The 18,400-nt window shown below is 44.9% G+C and overlaps 1 protein-coding gene across 1 annotated transcript; it reads right to left on the bottom strand.

Annotated features, from left to right (window-relative positions):
- Positions 1-2,479: 2,479 nt before the first annotated feature.
- ak9 (adenylate kinase 9) lies at positions 2,480-18,164 on the bottom strand. The gene is made up of 35 exons (XM_056582048.1): positions 18,095-18,164; positions 17,870-17,984; positions 17,577-17,640; positions 17,442-17,494; positions 17,260-17,356; positions 17,019-17,131; positions 16,427-16,579; positions 16,205-16,324; positions 16,050-16,124; positions 15,850-15,942; positions 15,383-15,534; positions 14,992-15,299; positions 14,641-14,780; positions 13,929-14,079; positions 13,744-13,825; positions 13,585-13,658; positions 13,071-13,265; positions 10,748-10,881; positions 10,032-10,235; positions 9,498-9,737; positions 9,256-9,377; positions 8,874-9,093; positions 8,296-8,367; positions 7,642-7,845; positions 7,159-7,377; positions 6,398-6,599; positions 6,075-6,276; positions 5,649-5,795; positions 5,267-5,484; positions 4,475-4,671; positions 4,155-4,324; positions 3,945-4,043; positions 3,744-3,846; positions 3,217-3,331; positions 2,480-3,106 (listed from the first exon to the last, which is right to left on the bottom strand). Exons 2-35 carry the CDS (start codon positions 17,960-17,962, stop codon positions 2,898-2,900), a joined length of 5,040 nt encoding a protein of 1,679 aa, XP_056438023.1. The 5' UTR covers positions 17,963-17,984; positions 18,095-18,164; the 3' UTR covers positions 2,480-2,897.
- Between the last annotated feature and the right edge of the window lie 236 nt (positions 18,165-18,400).

Here is an 18,400-nt window from a genome sequence, read left to right as displayed (position 1 = left end):
CTTTCCCTTGCCCTTCTCTCAGTGGATTCAACTCCTGGGTGTCCCCCGTGTAGCACCTTCAGGTATTCCGAGTGCAGGGCAGTGGGCACGACGGCCCTGTTTCCTTTCATGATGATCCTGTCTTCGACGGTGAGTTCATCACGGAAACTGAAGAATGGTCTCACCTAGATACGCTGCATGGACGTCTCGGCCAGCCCCGTTGAATGAAACAGGTGAGTTTCTGCAGCACTGTGTCGTCAGCAGTATATTGACAGAGTTCTTCAAGACGCCGTGGGGATATTAGTTGAACTGTCATCACCTCAAACTCTGGCCGTTCTGCCTTCTGGGGGCTGACGTTGCACCTCGGTGCACGTGAAAGGGTGTCAGCTAAGTAGAGGTGCTTTCCTTTTTTTGTAGGTGAGAGTCAGGTCGAGGCTTTGCAACTGTAACATCATGCGTTGCAGGCGAGCTGGGATGGTGTGAAATGGCTTTTTGTGAATGGTGACCAAGGGCTGGTGGTCAGTCTCAATCACAACCGGCTTGCCGTAGATGTAGTCATAGAACTTGTAGCAGGCGAAGACCACTGCCAGAAGTTCTTTTTCGATTGGCGCATCTCGTCTCCGTCTGGGTCAGTGTGCGAGACGCGTATGCCACGGGATTCTCCTCTTGGAGTCAAGCGGCCCCTAAACCATATTGTAATGCATCGCAGGTGAGTGTCACCGGTTGCCTCACATCATAGTAATGGAGTACAGGTGGGCTGCTGATCCAGGTCTTGAGCCTGTCAAAAGCATTCTGTTGATGCTCCGTCCAATTCCACACCACTTCCTTGTGGAGCAGCTGACGTAGCGGTGTGGTTAGTTCACTTAGGTTTGGAATGAACTTGCCCAAGTAGTTTACCATCCCTAAGAAACGCTGAAGAGCTAGCTTGACCTCTGGGGGTGGTATTTCACTGATTGCTTTTATTTTTTTAGGGTCTGCTTTCAGCCCCTTATCTGTGAATGTGTGCCCAACATAGCTCATCTCATTGAGTCCAAATTTGCATTTGCTGGGATTCAGTCCCAGTTTCACCTGCCTGGCACGATCCAGAACCTTTTTCAGGTTTCTTTCATGCTCATCAGGGTCTTTGCCACCGATGATGATGTCGTCCATGATTATAGCACATGGATATCCTGCAAAGATTTGTTCCATGGCTCTTTGAAACACTTCTGAGGCTGTGCAAATTCCGAACGGCATCTTTAAGAATTTGAATCGTCCATACAGAGTTGTGAATGTCGTGTGGAGGGATGAGGCATCATCCAGTCTGACTTGCCAGAAGGAGCTTTTAGCATCAAGGACGGAGAAGATAGCGGCACCTGACATCTGTGCGACAACTTCCTCCACCGTGCGCATGGGATGGGGAGGGCGCATGAGGGCCTTGTTTAGGTTTCTGGGGTCTATGCAGATGTGCACGTCACCCGTCTCTTTCTTGTGTGTGGCCACTAAATTTGGAACCCATTCCGTGGGCTCATCCACAGGTTCAATTACTCCCAGGGTTTGCATTCTTTGGAGCTCTTGTTCCACTTTTCTTTGCATTGCAGCTGGGATACGACGTGGAGGGCTGACAACCGGTGTTATCCCTGGAACTACCTTCATCGAGTATGTTACAGGTAAGTCACCGACCTCATCTTTGAATAGGTCTGCATATGCTTTAAACATTTTCTGCGACAGGGTGTGATCCTTAACACAGTCCAGGTTGAACACCTCCCTGCTGAAGGCGACTAGCTTCATATGTAGGCTGTCCTGCATGGTAATGTCACTGTGCCAATTGGTGTGACCATAGATCCGCCAAATGCTACAAGATTGACCTGCTTAATTGGCATTAATTGTCCACGCCTGCCCAGTAGATAAGTCACAACACATTGCCCAGGGGGCGAGCCTAGAACGCTCCAGCTAACGCATCCTCCAGATGCCCTACTAAGTCTATCTCCACGCGTGCTCATACAATTCCCCTCCTTTTGCTTCATAGAGACTAGTCCAAAACTTTACCAAATAAAGTGAGCTAAAGCGATCCTGACTCAAAGACTTTTTCCAAAAAGAACACGGCATTATTCAAACCTCTTCCATAGCCCGATGAACATTGGACACACTATTGACTGCAACACTGATTTGCTTCCATATAGCGTTTCTTTGCTTGCCTTTCATGCCAGATTTTAGGCTACCAGCAAAATCTGACGGTTTGAATCAACTAGTGACACGAGTGTCTCCATTTCGGTCCCGGAAATTCCTCTTTTTTTTTTACCGTTGGGCGTTTCTCCATGTCGTAAAAGTTTGGGGCGAGACTTCTGAACAGAGATACTATAGTCATAGACTATAGTATCTCTGTTCAGCAATACTATAGTCTATGATACCTTCATAATGGTTATGCCATTGTTCATTTACCTGTATCTTAATAGGGATGACCATTGTGCGACTTTGTGTTTGCAAGAAAGTATTTTCCACGTATGTTTTTTTGAACGTGCTTTAGTTACAGTGCCACTCCTTCTGTATGTTATGAAACTATGTTTGTAACAAAAGAAAAAGATGAAATAAGGTATTTTACGAGTCACTTCCATACACCAATAGCATTGTATTCATAGCCCAGTAACTCAGACACCCAGTAGGCCTAGGCCAAAGTAATTAAAACCATACTAAAGGAATACAAATATCAATAGAGAGCAAATGCATATGAATATGCATACATTTTTGGTTGAGAGTCTGGTGAGAAAAAAAATACAATTATTAAATTGAATGATTTTGAATAATGAATGGCAATAATTGTACCTAATGTGCCTTATTTTATCAGGCACAAAACCATAAATGAATCCAGGAAATATATAGAAACTTCACACAATCCAATTGATATCATCCTTAACACCCCTCAATACTGTAACTCATACATGCTACACCAAACTAGCAGTGCCTGGGTGGTCTTTTAAGGCCAGGAACCTGTGCAGTTTAAACTCAAAGTCAACAGGTTTTGTACTGGGAGGTCTGCATGTCTTCCCCATGATGGAGTCCAGGTAGGGGATGAGCTCACAGCTCTCCTCAAACGAAGCCAGTTTCTTCCGGTACTTCTGGCGGACGTAGACTGAACTACGGGGGTTAAAGGCTGCGGGAAGAAGTTATTATTTATTATTATTATTATGATTTATTTTTATTTATTTATACTTGATTACTTGATGCCTGATCAGGGCTCACTTTTTCATTGGACTTGTTTACCTTTCAAGTAGAAGGGGATGTAGAGGAGGGCGGAGGTTTTCAAACTCAGGAAGGGATACTTTGGTTTGAGACACCCAACAGCTGTCATGGCCTTGATGATGGCTTCAGCCACCCCCTGACCAAGGAGAAGAAGAGCAGACTTGAGTCAAAGCCCATATCAGCTGGACATTTTATTAACCACCCTTTTTCAACATTTACACCCAATAGGCATCCGCAATCTGTTCTAGCAAACCTTTTCTGACCTGCCTGCCACTCAAGGTATGGTAACATCAATATTTTGAATGTCGAATGTTGAATGTTGAATATAGATAAAGTTGGAGCATAATGAATGCAGTGATTTGTAGCATGTTTTAGAAAATGTTGTAACTGACAACAAAAAGCCATGAGTAAAATGTGAGTGTGATACAATGAAACAGACCTTCATATCTATCTTTGATTATTGTGGCCATCCTATGACTGACTTGGTCCGCGACTGCGTCCAACGCATTGTAAACCGCTGTTCATGAGTGTTTGAGTTTGGTTCTTACCTGTTCCAAGTAACCCAACATTGGGAGTGAGGTGAGTCTGAAAGGCTCACAGATAGGAGGCACCCTTTGGGGAAGCTTCTGGTCCCAATAGGTTTCAGGCAGCCTTAATCCATAACAGATTAATGTATGGTGATCGTTCACCTTCAAAACCATTTCATTAAAACAGTTACATTACAACATTACAACGATGAATAGGCCTACCGTAAAAACATCTCCTGCTTTTGCTTTGTCTCAAAAATGTAGATACGTTCCCGATATTCCACAGCAAATGCCATATTTCCTCGGATCAGAGCCTCGTACCTAAGGTAAGGATCAACGGATTGAATAAGAATTCTACCTCACAATATCATTTTTGTGAAACCTGTTGACCCCTTTTAGACATACACGGCTGTGTTCTACCGGGGGTCTTACCTTTGCTTCCCATCCAGATAAGTGACTGGACAGTAGCCCCTCATCATCAGCTGGAGGGGGAACCTGTCCTTCACCTGACTCTCTGTCAGCGCCTGGGGCAGTAGGTGGGGGGGTGGAAGGGGGTGTGGACACCCAGGGGTAACAAACGTACCTGGAGTGGTCAGAAACCTCTACAGCCACCAGGGATCAATCACATCAGGGTTATTCAATGGTGGAACTTTTGAATGGGAAATAACATGCTGCTAAATAGCAAGCAACAGTTGGGCCTTTTGCATTTTTGCATTATTGCCATAATCAACTGAATGAATTGCCATATGTACCTCTAGGTGATCAGCGCAACACATCTTGTAGAAGTGTGCCCTGTATTCAGCTGCCAATGCCAGCAAAGTATTGCCTGAAGTGTCCACCAAGTGGCAGAACAGGGCAAGACAGACCGGGCAATACAGACCAAACTCCCCCAGACGAGACTGGAGCTCCTTGGGGGTGATACATAGTCTGTTGATGCAGGCTGCCTGCCCTACATGATACATCAGGTTAAGAGCAATACAAAAGGATAAGACAGAAGTATAGATTAGGTGTGTGAACGGTTAACAAAAAAAATATTGTAAACGGTTACACAACCCCTTTTTTTTTCGTGTACACGGTTAACCGTTTTTTAATTAATTAATCATTTTTTAATTTTATTTTTTAAAGTGGACCGCAGTCGCGCAAAAGGGGGATTATTTGTTTATCAACACGGCGGATGCGCGAGCAGAATGATCGCAAAAAGAAAATTTGTTTGACCGGTTGCCATGGTTATCTCCGTGTGGTTAACTTGCAGTTGCGGTGTTAATTAGGATGTTGTCAGCTTACTGTTACATTAAACTGTATTCAGAAAACGTGGTTATATGCTATAGACCCTAGAGTATCTGTGGTATTAAGGCTGGGACGAATTTCTAATTTTAAATATGTACATTTCCTGTCGCGATTCCGAATGAAACAATGGCGCAGTGTTTTTTTTTTTTTTTTGGTTATCGTTTACTTATTTTTCCCTAACGGTTATGATTTACTAATAGGTTACACGTGTACCCGTGCACATCCCTAGTATAGATAGATTATCGCTCCAGTCTTACCTTTACTGCTCCTGTCCAAGTAGCTGTGGATGTGATTCATGCCCAGGCGGATCTCCTCCAGAGCCTGGGTCCAGAGCCACCATGTGCTCCTGGATCCCTGCAGCAGGGTCCAGTTCCCGTACTGTTGCTGGAAGTGACGCCTCACTGCCACTGCCTCCTGCTTGTAGTGAGCGTTCCGGATGTGGAGGATCTCAGAGCTGTCGGGCATCGGGTGAGGCCTAGGATGCAGGGTTAGAGGGAGAGTCAGGTTGCCAGAGCAGCTCAGAAATCCTGCTCTGTACATCCTGTTACAGTAACATCCATGACAAAATTTTATTAGCAGCTCAAGACTTCAGATGCGTGGCTGTGGTGGCTGATGCTGTTGTTGAGGTTCGCGCTATACTTGTTGGGTTGGCTCTTGTCCAGCAGGCCCCTCTTGAGCACCTCTGCAGTGTCCAGCGCCAGCTCCAGTACCGCCATGGGGATGATGCTGCGAGCCTCCATCAGCTCTGCCTGCCTCAGGGTCACAGGGAAGCCATCCAGGATGTAGCTGGCAAGGTAAGAAACACAGCTTAGCTTTTCTTATTTTTTGACCCACATTTTGTTACCCATATTAGTGACCACACACACACACACACACACACACACACACACACACACACACACACACACACACACACACACACACACACACAGTAACATTGTTGTTTTTCCATTTCTTTCAAATTCAAGAATTCCCTTTTTTTTGAAGAATTACTTTGTAATGTTATGGCAGACTTAAAGCCAACATATCTCAACAACCCCGCTCCCTGCATCTCCTACATCTCACCCTCGTGTGCTGCACACCTGGCTCATCAGCGCCACCTCCAGGCACTGGACAGCCAGTTCGTCTGGCACCGTGAGGCCCGAGGAGATGTGCCTTTTCATCTGTGCAGCCAGCTCCGTGTGGCCCTGAGCACTCAGCACCATGCGCATGACCCCGCCGATGGAGAGCCGTGCAAGGCCGTGCTCCTTGACAAACATCTGGCTCACTGACAGGAAGAGAGGAAGTACGGTGTTGGTTTAAGAATAAAGAAAGACGGCAAGAGAAAGAAAGAACGGAAAAAAGAAGGGCTAAATTGCCCGGTGGCTTCTGACACACTTGACTCTAACCTGTGGTTTTCCCAGATTTGGGTGGACCGATCACAGCCACTCTAATGGGTATTGAGGGGTTGGGCTTGTTCTGCCTAAGGTACTTGATGGGGTTGAGCATGAAGGAGTTGCGGGTCGCCTTGGAGGCAAATAAATATATGTAGTGGTGGAAGAGCAGCGCGTATGGGGTTTGGACTGGCTGGATCAGGTCTCCTTCTACATACTAGAGAGAGAGAGAGAGAGAGAGAGAGAGAGAGAGAGAGAGAGAGAGAGAGAGAGAGAGAGAGAGAGAGAGAGAGAGAGAGAGAGAGAGAGAGAGAGAGAGAGAGAGAGAGAGAGAGAGAGAGAGAGAGAGAGAGAGAGAGAGAGAGAGAGAGAGAGAGAGAGAGAGAGAGAGAGAGAGAGAGGGAGAGGGATAAAGATAGACAGAGAGACAGACAGACACAAACAGAGAGAGCTTATAGTAATAATGTACATATATTTTTGTATTGGATTGTTATTGTATTGAGTGATTCTTTTGACGTCACAAAGTGCTCCTACAAGTTATATGTCTGTTGGTAAAGAAATAACTCTTACAAAACTATAAAGGAAACAACTTTGCCTGTATCTCACAACACAAGGCTCCAGTAGTCGTGAACGTCAAGAAGATTGTAAAAGAGAATTCTGTCGGCTACTGCGCTTGTAAGTGTATCTTATAGTACATTTTTGGTGTCTTTGTATACTTTACATATCAGGTCAAATGTCTGCTGATGCCTGAATGAATCAGGCAGTGTTGGACGCACCTTGACAGGGTCCCAGCAGCGGTAGGCACTGTGGGACTTGTAGGAGGCTCGCAGCAGCTTGCGGGCCAGGCTGTAGCTGAGGGGCTGGCATCTCTGGAAGAGGGACTCCCTGTTAGCCAGCAGGGGCTGGATCACCTGGAGCATCTGGGAGCGAACACTCTGCAATGTCCGGGCTACTTTCACAGACACGTTGGGGATGCTTTGTTCAACCAGGATTTCCTAGTAGGACATTTGAAAAACATTTAGAGCTCTTTGGTGTTTCTTAGTCATTTGGAAGCACTGCTTTGATTACTTTCAAACAACACTGATGTGCAGTGAACACATTTCCATTAGGAATCAAAATCAGAAGTCACAATTCCATTAAGAATCGATCTTTAACTATACAGGAAATCATCATAAACCATTTACTGACAGCAGAAACAAGTCGGTATTGTTTTCTCCCTCTTTAAAGATGACATAAACGGATGTTTATGAGGTCTGTACCGTTACGACGGAGAGGCCGTTGTCGTCCATGTCTAAGCACAGTCCTATCTTCATTTCCAGCCTCTCAGCGGCCGCCTCCTCGCTCTCTTCACCCCCACTGTCATCGTCCTCGTCCTCCTCTGGAGGGAACTCATCACGCAGTATGGCCTCCATTTCCTCCTCTACGTTGTCACCAGACTTTTCGTCTTCATCGTCATCCTCCTCCTCATCACTGCCTCTTTTCTGCTGAGTGAAGGTCATGAGGGTTAGAAGGTGGTGGAAATGGATTGGTCTGTTTAGATGTTGGTTGTGCTGTATTGAATTTTATCGTGTTTTTGTGTACGTGTATGTGTGATTGTGTGTGTGTTTCTGTGTCTGCGCTTGTGTGTGTGTGTGTGTGTGTGTGTGCGTGCAAATGTTTTATATGTGTGTGTGTGTGTATGTGCGTGCGTTCCTGTATGCGTTTTTGTCAGTGGTGTGTGTTTGTGTTTCTGTGTGTGTTTCTGTGTCTGTGTGTGCGTGCACATGTTTTGTGTGTGTGTGTGTGTGTGTGTGTGTGTGTGTGTGTGTGTGTGTGTGTGTGTGTGTGTGTGTGTGTGTGTGTGTGTGTGTGTGTGTGTGTGTGTGTGTGTGTGTGTGTGTGTGTGTGCATGGTTGGGTGAGTTTTATGCTCACTGATTGTCCTCTCGCCAGCTCCAAGGCTATCTTCTCGAGTAGTTCAGCTCTTCTCTTGATGATGGCCTCCTCCTGTAGCAGAGACAGATGCTATATCCACGCTAGTCCAGCTAGATCTAAGAATGCTGCTGTTATGTATGAGCTCCTTATCGCAGGATTTTAAAAAAGCACCATTAATCCACACAGTCAAACTGTGTATGTCCGTACAAAAAGCCCTTTTCCCCTTTCTGGTTCGTCTCTGATGGGCACACCCAGAAAACAAGTCTGGATTACCTCACATCCATACAACAGTGTTTTCTTATAACGCTCCATTTACATAAGCATTAATTCCCTGCCTACACTAGGAGACGCACAGGTGACCAAATGCATCCACTTAGGAAAGTCGAACGTTGTCAAATGTCTGAAAACGTCAGTTGTTGGTGGACCAAAACAGTTTCAGTGTGGATGGACCATCAACTATGTGCATTTTCAAATGCATCCGCATTAGTGTGGACATGGCCACAGAAATATGTCCTTCACTCCTCATTCAATGAGCATTCCACCCTCCCCAGGTACACACTGAACTCCCACTGGCTCACCTGAAGCTTATGCTTCAGGTCCCTTGCGAGCTGCAGCTGGGTTCTGCGCCGCTCGCGCCGCTCCCTCCAGGCCTTGAGACGAGGTGGCAGCAGATGCTTCACCACGTGACTGAGGTCGGCCGCCATGACCAACGCCAGGTCAGGGAAGAGCTGCTGCTCCACCATGTAGGTCACCTCCTCCGGGCTCTGGGGGAAGCCCTCCAGGATGAAGCCTGTGGACCTGAGAGGGTAACAGGAAACACATCACAGAGTTCTGTGTAAATCATATAAACATAACATCATCAGTATGACTTAAAGTAAAATGGTGAAACACATATGGTGATGAGAATGAGGAGTCCAAGAGAGGAGGGGGGGGGGGGGTGGGTTGAGGAGGGGACATTACCTGTAGGGCTCTTGCTCCCAGTACAGGGCCAGCAAGGTGTCCAGTATCTCTGAAGGCAGTGGGTCCCCATCCGAGAGGTAAGCTTTGATGGCCGCCTCGTCCTCGCTCAGCGTCACCTGTTCCTGTTGGAGCACATTCACAACCACTGCAGTGACTGGACAGCCATAGGGAGACCTCCACAGGACACCTAAAGGAGGAGTAGTTCTGCACTATACAGTACTCCATGATCTGTGAAGGCTGACCTCAGAGTCCTCCTCGTGCGGCGCCTCTGTTCCTCCAGACTCTTCCGTCAGGTCCTCCTTCTCAGGGCGCTCGGCCTCGTCGGCACGGACCACCCGGCTCTGGGTCTTGGCGAGAATCAGCTCCTGAAGGCGCTCTCTGAACTGGATGTGGAAGACGCCTAGCTGACGGGCCAGCCAGCTGCCGTGGAAGGTTTTCCCCGACCCCCGGGCACCGAGCATCAGGACCCTCAGTGCAGGGGGCTGAGGGGAAACCAAGAACAAGAGTTAGGCCCCTTCGTCTGGGTCTTTCCTTTCTTTGTTTCTTCATTTCCATTCTTTCGTTCATTCTTTCTTTCTCTCCTTCTATCTTTTCTTATTCTCTTTCTTTCTTTCTTAGTTATTCTCTTTCTTTCTTTCTTTCTTTCTTTCTTTCTTTCTTTCTTTCTTTCTTTCTTTCTTTCTTTCTTTCTTTCTTTCTTTCTTTCTTTCTTTCTTTCTTTCTTTCTTTCTTTCTTTCTTTCTTTCTTTCTTTCTTTCCCTGACATGTTACAGTACCTTCAGAGGCCCAGTCTTTGCCAAAAACTCCTTTGGCTGGAGGAGAAAGCGGTCCCGGGCCTTGATGCTAGAGAAGGTGTAGATCTTCTCGCGGTACTTGGCAGCAATGTCGTCCATCCCGGGTACCAGGACGTGGCGGTCTTTCAGAGCCACGGGGCAGAAATGAAGGGTGTCCCCAAACAATCTCTTGGATGCTGTATCGTCCTGAAGTGGTGAGGGGATCACAAAGGGGGAATGAAGGATCAAAGGCCATAGTCACTCATATGTATTCAAGTCAATAATGTCTGTTTCCTTTTTTCATTGTGGATGGACCAGGGTTAGGGTTAAAAGCCCTCCACAGTGTCTGGCGAGAGACTTCTGAACCGAGGACACCGACAGAGGCTGGGTGAGTTCATTCAATGATTCCTTTTACTATGAACAGCTGCTGCAGGCTTACCTGCATTACCTCCTTAACCTTCCCCCAACATAAACATCAGTCTCTCATCAGCCACAGAGGAGAGAGGTTGCACACCAGTATCGCAAGCAGAACCAGGGCGCAGCAAGCGGACTAACTCCTTCCTTTTGTTTGTACTGAATTCAGTTAAAAATTTGTTCTTTTTTTAATTTCTACTACTGTTCTGGACGTTCTGCCTTGCCCCCCGAAAATCCTTAATATATGTTATCAGGGATATTTTTTATTAACTGCATCTTAATATTTCTTCTTGTAAGCGTATGACCTGGTTCTCTCTTGTTGCTGGGTCCTCCTCCTCCTCTTCCTCTTCTTTCATCACCTCCTCCAGTGCCTGAGAGTCGTCCTCCTCTTCCTGGAGGTCCACCTCTGTCACCTCCCACCCAACGTACTGGAACGGCTCTGAGGAGGGTGTTTCATAACCATAGCTACAATGTATACATACCATGGGATATTTAAATAGAAAATGTCCAACTTTTATTGTAGATTGTCCCAAGTTGTTTTTTTTATTTCCAAAACTTGTAATGCTGTTAACACTGAACACAGAGCACATATCACACAAAGTCCAAAGTCCATTTTACCAGTTTTAAATTACAACTAAAATCACGGCTACCATCAAATCTATCATGTGACCATTAGCTCTCTTGTTTTGTGTTATATATGATATCATTTAGACATTTTCTTTCAACTATTTCCTAAAACTTGGGCCTGTTTTTCTCCTCCTGTCTATTTTCCAGTCCCCCTTATTTTTCTCAACAGGAGCTGCAGTGGTTTTCCCTCAACCACTGTTGTGGCCAATCAGAATAGAGGCTCATCCATACATGGAAGACACCTGTCGAAGGCTCTCTCAGGCTCTCTCTCTGATCTCCGCTTGCATAATGGTTGCTGTCGCAGCCCTTCCGTTGTGTTTTGTTTGAGCCTTAGTTCAACTTGTAAAAGGTATGTGGTGGGAAGTAGGTGTCTAGGTAAGTTGGGTACCCTACACATGCATTCAAGTAGGGTACTTCTTTGTTTAACACACTAGGTCAGTTGGTTGTTGCCACCCTTATATTTTTTGTAAATCTCTCTTTTTTGGATTGGTTTTTGAGGCCTTTTGTTGTTTGGTTGCAGTTAGTGAATAGTAAGACCTAGTTTTGTTGTACTTTCATCACGTTTAATTTGTTTGGCAAATACCGTTTGGTCCCTTCCCCCACAGGTTTGTTTTGAAGGCTGTTATACTTTTGTCTTAAAGGGGTAGTTCGGAATTTTGGACATAGGGCCTGATTCCGAAGTGAGCATTGGTATTCTATATCACTGGAGACAGTTTTCAACACATTTCATTCAGTCCTTCTAGTTGCAGAGTTTGCTCGTGCTAGGCTAGCGCAAGTCAACGGGCAATGCTAGCCTGCTATTAAAAACAGTCTTACCCACTCCACAGTACACCCGAGGTAAATCAATTATAACGACAGACTATACATCTAAATGTCTGTTTATAGAATAATGTTAGAAATAAAACCAACCTTGCATTGCATTGCATTTTGAGGGAATTGCGGGGTCTCAGCAGCAGTGTTTATATTCCTGTACGTAGGCTACGGCAGCGGCGGACTGATACCTAGGTTACCTGCCGCTGTCATTGCTACAAACGCAGAGTACAGTGAACGAAGGAATTCTACAAGCGTATTAAATTAACAAGATATGGCCACGTTTGGAGGAGTTAGCGATGCATCTGCTTTTGAAGACGATTATGAGGAATTTGTTGTATCCAACGAACCGTACATGTACGAGCCGGTGTTTTGATGTCAAAGCCAGCAGCAACAAGCCACAGTTGAGTCCTTTCTGGATCTCGCACTGGAAATTGGTGGAAACTTTGTGGTGCCCATCTGTACCGTTTATTTCTACAATTTCTAAAAGCACACTGAACCATCATGTTGCCTAGTCGTTCAATTGCGCTTCTGTCCCACGCTTCTCTGTTTACGTTCTTCTGTCGTGATTCGGTTACAAACCTAACCAGCGCATAGTAGAATTCCGCTTCTGCTGAGAAAGTAGTCCCTCGATGATTCATGCGATGCATGGTTAGTTTTATTTCTAACATTATTCTATCAACACAGACATTTAAATCTATAGTCTGGCGTTATAATTGATTTACCTCGGGTGTACTGTGGAGTGGGTAAGACTGTTTTTAATAGCAGGCTAGCATTGCCCGTTGACTTGCGCTAGCCTAGCACGAGCAAACTCTGCAACTAGAAGGACTGAATGAAATGTGTTGAAAACTGTCTCCAGTGATATAGAATACCAATGCTCACTTCGGAATCAGGCCCTATGTCCAAAATTCCGAACTACCCCTTTAAGTTGTGAAACTAAATCCCTTTACTTTTGCCACCTTTACCTTGACCATTAATTTTATTTGGTTGTTGTGTTTGGTCCTTATTTTTTCCCCTGGTTCCACCAAAGGGGACGGTACACCGTTGCTAATATTAAAGAGATGAATAATACATCTTTATCATTTTAGTTTTCTATTTGCGATGGATTTAAACAAGGATACTGTGTCAAACTCTGACACACAGCACGCCAAGACAGACAGACAAAGACACAGACACACTATCAACACTTACTCTCCATCTGGTGGACCACCTCATTCAGGAGGTCCCCGGGGCTCTTACTGCTGATGTCCAGCAAGACCAAGCTGCTGGTTATAGCGGGCGCCATGCTGTCCCACTCCCCCAAAAACTCCTTGATCCGCAGTCTATGGCCATCCATCTCTGGAACGTCTGGGTAGCCCATCCCCCACTGCTCAGGGGGGACCATATCTTTAAGGATGGAGAGGTGAACAAGGGAGCAAGGTGGAGGACCATATCTTTAGTAGGGGACAGGAGAACAAGGGAGTCAAGCTGGAGGATCATGTCTTTAATAGGGGACAGGTGAACAGGTAAACCTGGGGAAAACTGCTGAGAGATAGATTGTATTAGTTTATTTACAGGGGAAGGTTGGATGTAAAACAGGCAACTGGGTCTCATGTTGTTTAGTCTTTACATTTATAAATGACTTGTCAGTCAGATGAAGAAGGGGGGGATTGGCTCAGACAAAAAGCAGATAAATGATGTATAGATAAAAAATAAGAGAATTCACCATCAGCTTCTTCCTCTACGGTCTTCAGTTGAGGCTGCAATTCATCCCCCACTTCAGCCTCCTGCCCTGGCTCCCTTTGAGTTTTAGAGTCAGAAGGATGGCACCTAATGAAACTGTTTCAATAACCCTGCTGTAATAGGATCTGACAGCAAGTTTTACCGTTCCTCCTCCAGCCTCCTCCTCAGGGCTTTGTCCACCGACCCCCGGTCCATCTCATACATCCTCTTCAACAGAGTGCTCCCTAGAAGCAGAGCAAGGGACCAAGTGATGGTGTGTGTCCCTAACCCTGCCCAGAGTGCTTGCATGTTTGTGTGTTTGATTTGAGTCTTGAGTTTCTCTCCTACCTCTGTCAGTGGCGTCTATGAGGCAAACGAATAAGTCTGGCAACACCCCAGCATGGGCCTTCTGTAGGCTGGCGAGCTGGGAGAAGTTATTAGGAAAGTTGTCCAAGACCCAGCCAGCCTTTATTGTTGCGTCTACATCTGCCTCTTCAATCTGCAATACGACAACAACTTGAGCAAGAGCTTCACGGAGCTTAGAGGTGCCTTATTTTACCACAATATGGGATGTTGTTCAGCCATTGCATTTACATTGAGGGAATTTAGCAGACACTTTTATTTTTTTTTTAGCTCATAGAACCAAGTGCTTTGTGCAAAACACTAACAATCTAAACATTGCAAGACATTTGACAAACTACTCAAGTGAACTACTCAATCAAAAGAAGGAGCAACTGGTATGCTGGTCTATCAGCCCAAATATATGATGGACAGTCCAGCATACCAGTTGGTTCAGTCCTATGAGTAGGCTGGTAGCTTGATCTACCCTTTGTCCATCTTGTTGGACAAACTCATGTGTACTGTCACTAAAAGGTAGACTGTGAAACAGCTTGTAATGGCTTATCAACATCACACCCGCAGGTAAAAAAAGGGATCTTTAAAGACTTGTGTTTAAGTTGATTAAGATCCCGATTGATATTAATGATCAAGGCACCTCCAGCTACCAATGTGAGTTTTCTTAATGTAATGGGCACCTGCAGCTACCAAATGGGAACCGTACCTCTTTAATGCGCTTCTCCAACATTTCATAAATCAATGTTGGAGGAGGAGAATCTGAGCCCATTGGTTGGTCTGTGGACGGTTCGCTAAAGGATGGTTCAGTTAACACAAACTCCTTCACCACTGGGTGATCATCTTTCACTGTAAAAAGCAGATGACAGGCATTACGAGGTCAGAAAAGATAGCTCAGATAAGATGCCAGAAGATATCCTTAAATTAAAGCAGACAGGAAAACCCGCTGAAAGTGCTGGACATAATATTAGGAGGATGGAGGAGGAATATTATTGGATTAAAGATAGATTCAAACAACTTCAAGTGGAATAAAGGCTAACAACAGTTTATTATAGCTTACCCTCATCCTGTTGGTCATCTTGATCCATTTCCATCTCTATTTCCTCCACACCTGTATGGATGGCGTCCTCTGTGGTTTTGTCCTGCTCCAGTGCGGCCAGGAGCATTAGTGCCTCAACGTCCACCACTGTGGCTCCATAGTGCCGGGCCAAAAGGCCACACAGAGTGCTCTTCCCCGACAGCGGAGGCCCCACCACGGACACCTTACAGGGTGGGGAGGGCATCGGAGGACGCAGGTACCGTTGAGGGCTCTCTAGAAACTTCTGGTAGGCCTCCTTGGATGACAGGAAGTAAGCCTTGGCCTGGAATCTGTTAAGCGGATGCATGTGGGATGTAAACAGGTGAATGTCTTTTCATTGTTTTTTTGAGTTTTGGTTCGGCCCCACACTCACCCCACACAGAACTTAGACGTGCCCTGAATGATGCTGCCCTCTTGTAGAGCTACAGGACAGGTCCGGCCCCAGCGACTCCTCCTCCACCGGAAACCAGGAGCCACGTTATCAGAGGAGGACATTACTCTGTGCAGGTCCTCCTGTAAAGTGTCCTTTTAAGAGCACATACTTCAGCGTACATCGTACGGAGTCAGGAGAGAATCCTTGATTGCATTATTTGCTTGTTGAGCTGTTTTACTTGAAATCCAACAGAAAAGCAAGTGTGAAAGCCGTTTGACATTAGGGTACACAGGAGTTAGAGAAGTCTCCAGCTGATAATCTTTCATTTAAATGACAATCCATCACATTTGTCTGTGTATCAAGTTTTCTGACCAAGTTACCAAGTTAAAACAAGTAAACTCCAAATTATACTTCTTCATAGACCCACGGCATCGGTTAACAGAGTATTCTCGAATGCAAGAGCTTACCATTTCAGTAGGAAGAAGCTCGTCGGATTGACTCAGTAGGACGGGTACTGAAGCGCGTTTCAATGCCAACGCTTCCAGACGAGACATAACAGACTGGAGACACAAAGCCATCCACAAAATGGCATTGATGCAAGAAGAACAGAGTGTATAATGATTTAAACAAAATTATTTGAATAGCCTGATTGGGAAAAGGGCCTTGCCATGTAAAGCTCATCGTGTCTGTTGTTTCCATCCAGTTCAAAAAGGTAGAGAGGATTGTGGTCCGCCATGTAGTCCTAAGAGATCACCGGTAAAGATGTTTACCAATACTGAATACAAAAACGTATCAACGTTTTTAAGCCATAACAAGATTTACCTCCAGGGGTCTCAGAATGGTGTCTTTGTACAATTTGATCCTTAGAGAACATTGTTCTGCAAAGTTGTCTTGTATCCGCACCATCTGGTCGACATCATCCTTCTGAAGCTCCTTCTCCTTCTGCTCTCACACAATATAGATAGATAATGTTTTGACTCAATTCTCTTTAACATGTATAAGTTACCAGTCTTTGTTTTAAAGGGTTTCTCTCATGATTCAGACCTGCTCTTCTTCACCCTCTTCCCCTTCCTCAAGCAAACTCTGCGCTCTGCTCTCTGGCTCTTTGTTTGAATGTTCTGGTCTGGGATACATCTGGCCGGTTGCTGGGTGCTGCCTCACACCAGACAGCCTCTTGATCAAGTCCTCGTCTGGACACTAAGTACAGACAGTCAATGCATCAGCAGTACCAACGTGGGAACATTCAACTTGCAGGAACGTCAAGCTTTGCAACTAAATTGCATTGTATGAATTATGAAAGTAAAATTAAGCTTGCTTTGGAAATGTATTCCTAAAACTAGGAAATAAATGAATTTCTCATCTTCCAAATTGAATAAATTCAATTTTCTCATTGAATTTATTTCTCAATTTAATTGATTGATGAAATATTTACCATACATGAATATAAGGAAAGTGTGTGTGTCTTGTCTATGTAGATCTTGAATGTATAATTGTGTCAGTTAGGCTGACACAGACCCTGGGGCTCTGTAACATCAGGTAATATATTTGTTACCATCTGTAGGTTGTAATTGCCAAGTCTAACATGAAGTGGGTACAAGTACACTGTGACCAACTAAAATGGGTAGGAGAGGGAGACCTTTATGTTGATGATGACGTCCGGTTTGAGCTTGAGGTGTCTGATCAGCTCTATCTGGTCGTGTATCTTCAGACACTCCTCTGACATGGAGGGAAGGCAGCTCAATACATACCCTACACCATCAAATGATAAACCATTCATTATCAAGGCAAGGCAATGCAAGGGTATTTAAACAGCACTATCACATTTTTACTGTTGTAGGCCTACTATTGTTTATTTGGATATGCTTCCGTGGAGGTACCATAATGTTGGACATCTGGTGACTGGAGCCTTTCTATAATGAGCTGGAGCACCAGAGCTTCAGGAATACATCGTCCTTCACCTAAGATCTGCGTGAGCTGGATTCGGGCCGACCATGGAAACAACAAATTAGCAGAGTAGTAACATTAAAAGGCTCAATAGCAGAGGGAGAAGGATGCTTACCTCCACACCCACTTTTGTTTGACGTTTGAATTGTTTGTAAATCAATTCTGTATCTGAATGTTAAAAAAACAGAATGTTAAAGAAATTCGTACAATTTTGTTCTTTTTTATGTGCAAACATATACAAAATACTTGCCATCAATCCAGATACACTTCCACGACTCGGATAACCTTTTGGCCAGGCTGGATTTACCTACCCCCTGATACAAAACAAAAAGTTATAGCTTTCTACAGTACTCTGTATCAACGAAGTATACAATTATTGTCAAAGAGTAGCAAAATGCCGTTAGAGAATAAAATAAAGAGAGTTTGTGTGTGTGTGTGTGTGTGTGTGTGTGTGTGTGTGTGTGTGTGTGTGTGTGTGTGTGTGTTCGTGTGCGTGTGTGCGCGCGTATGTGCGTGCACGCGTCTGTGCGTGTGTGTGATTACCGGCTTTCCAACAATAATAAAGCAAGTGGGTTTAGCCAGGAGTAACTCTGTCTCAGCTTCATCTTCACATAAGTTGTCCACCAGTCGGTCCATATCAGCCGGCTTAAGAAAGATACTGCATTTAAATTAGACACGGAGAAGAGTGGTCATTAAAGTAATTGTTTCAATAATTATGAATAATGTGTGAACATATCAATAGCATTGTGTCTTTATACAACTACTCACCGTTATTTATCGTAGTTAAGTTAAGAAAGACTCTGGGACCATTTAACGGTACAGTGTGAACCTGTTGCCGACGCAATGCATACGGTAACCATAGTAACCAGAATATGTAGCAGGAATTCGCATTTTTCCTTTTGGAACGAAATTGTAAAAAATAATAACAACATCAATTAAAAGAAAACTGGTAATTTATTTTGGGTACAATAAAAACATTCAAAATGTAAATGCAACGCTTACGTTTTTGTGCTAATACAAAAGCGTATGATTTCGCTTTTATCCACTCGGGATGTTTGGACTGCGCGGCTGCCC

This window comes from Gadus chalcogrammus, chromosome 21 (assembly GCF_026213295.1).
Source record: "Gadus chalcogrammus isolate NIFS_2021 chromosome 21, NIFS_Gcha_1.0, whole genome shotgun sequence".
Classification (NCBI taxonomy): Eukaryota; Metazoa; Chordata; class Actinopteri; order Gadiformes; family Gadidae; genus Gadus; species Gadus chalcogrammus.
The sequence above is the reverse complement of the archived record's forward strand: the minus strand, read 5'-3'. Positions and strand labels throughout refer to the sequence as shown.

Coding starts and splice junctions, on each gene's coding strand:
- ak9 (XM_056582048.1), bottom strand. CDS start 17,962: ATGGACCGACTGGTGGACAACTTATGTGAAGATGAAGCTGAGACAGAG. Junction 17,132..17,259: donor ACCAGATGTCCAACATTATG/GTACCTCCACGG, acceptor TTGATGGTGTAG/GGTATGTATTGAGCTGCCTT. Junction 13,659..13,743: donor AGGAGGCTGGAGGAGGAACG/GTAAAACTTGCT, acceptor TAAAACTCAAAG/GGAGCCAGGGCAGGAGGCTG.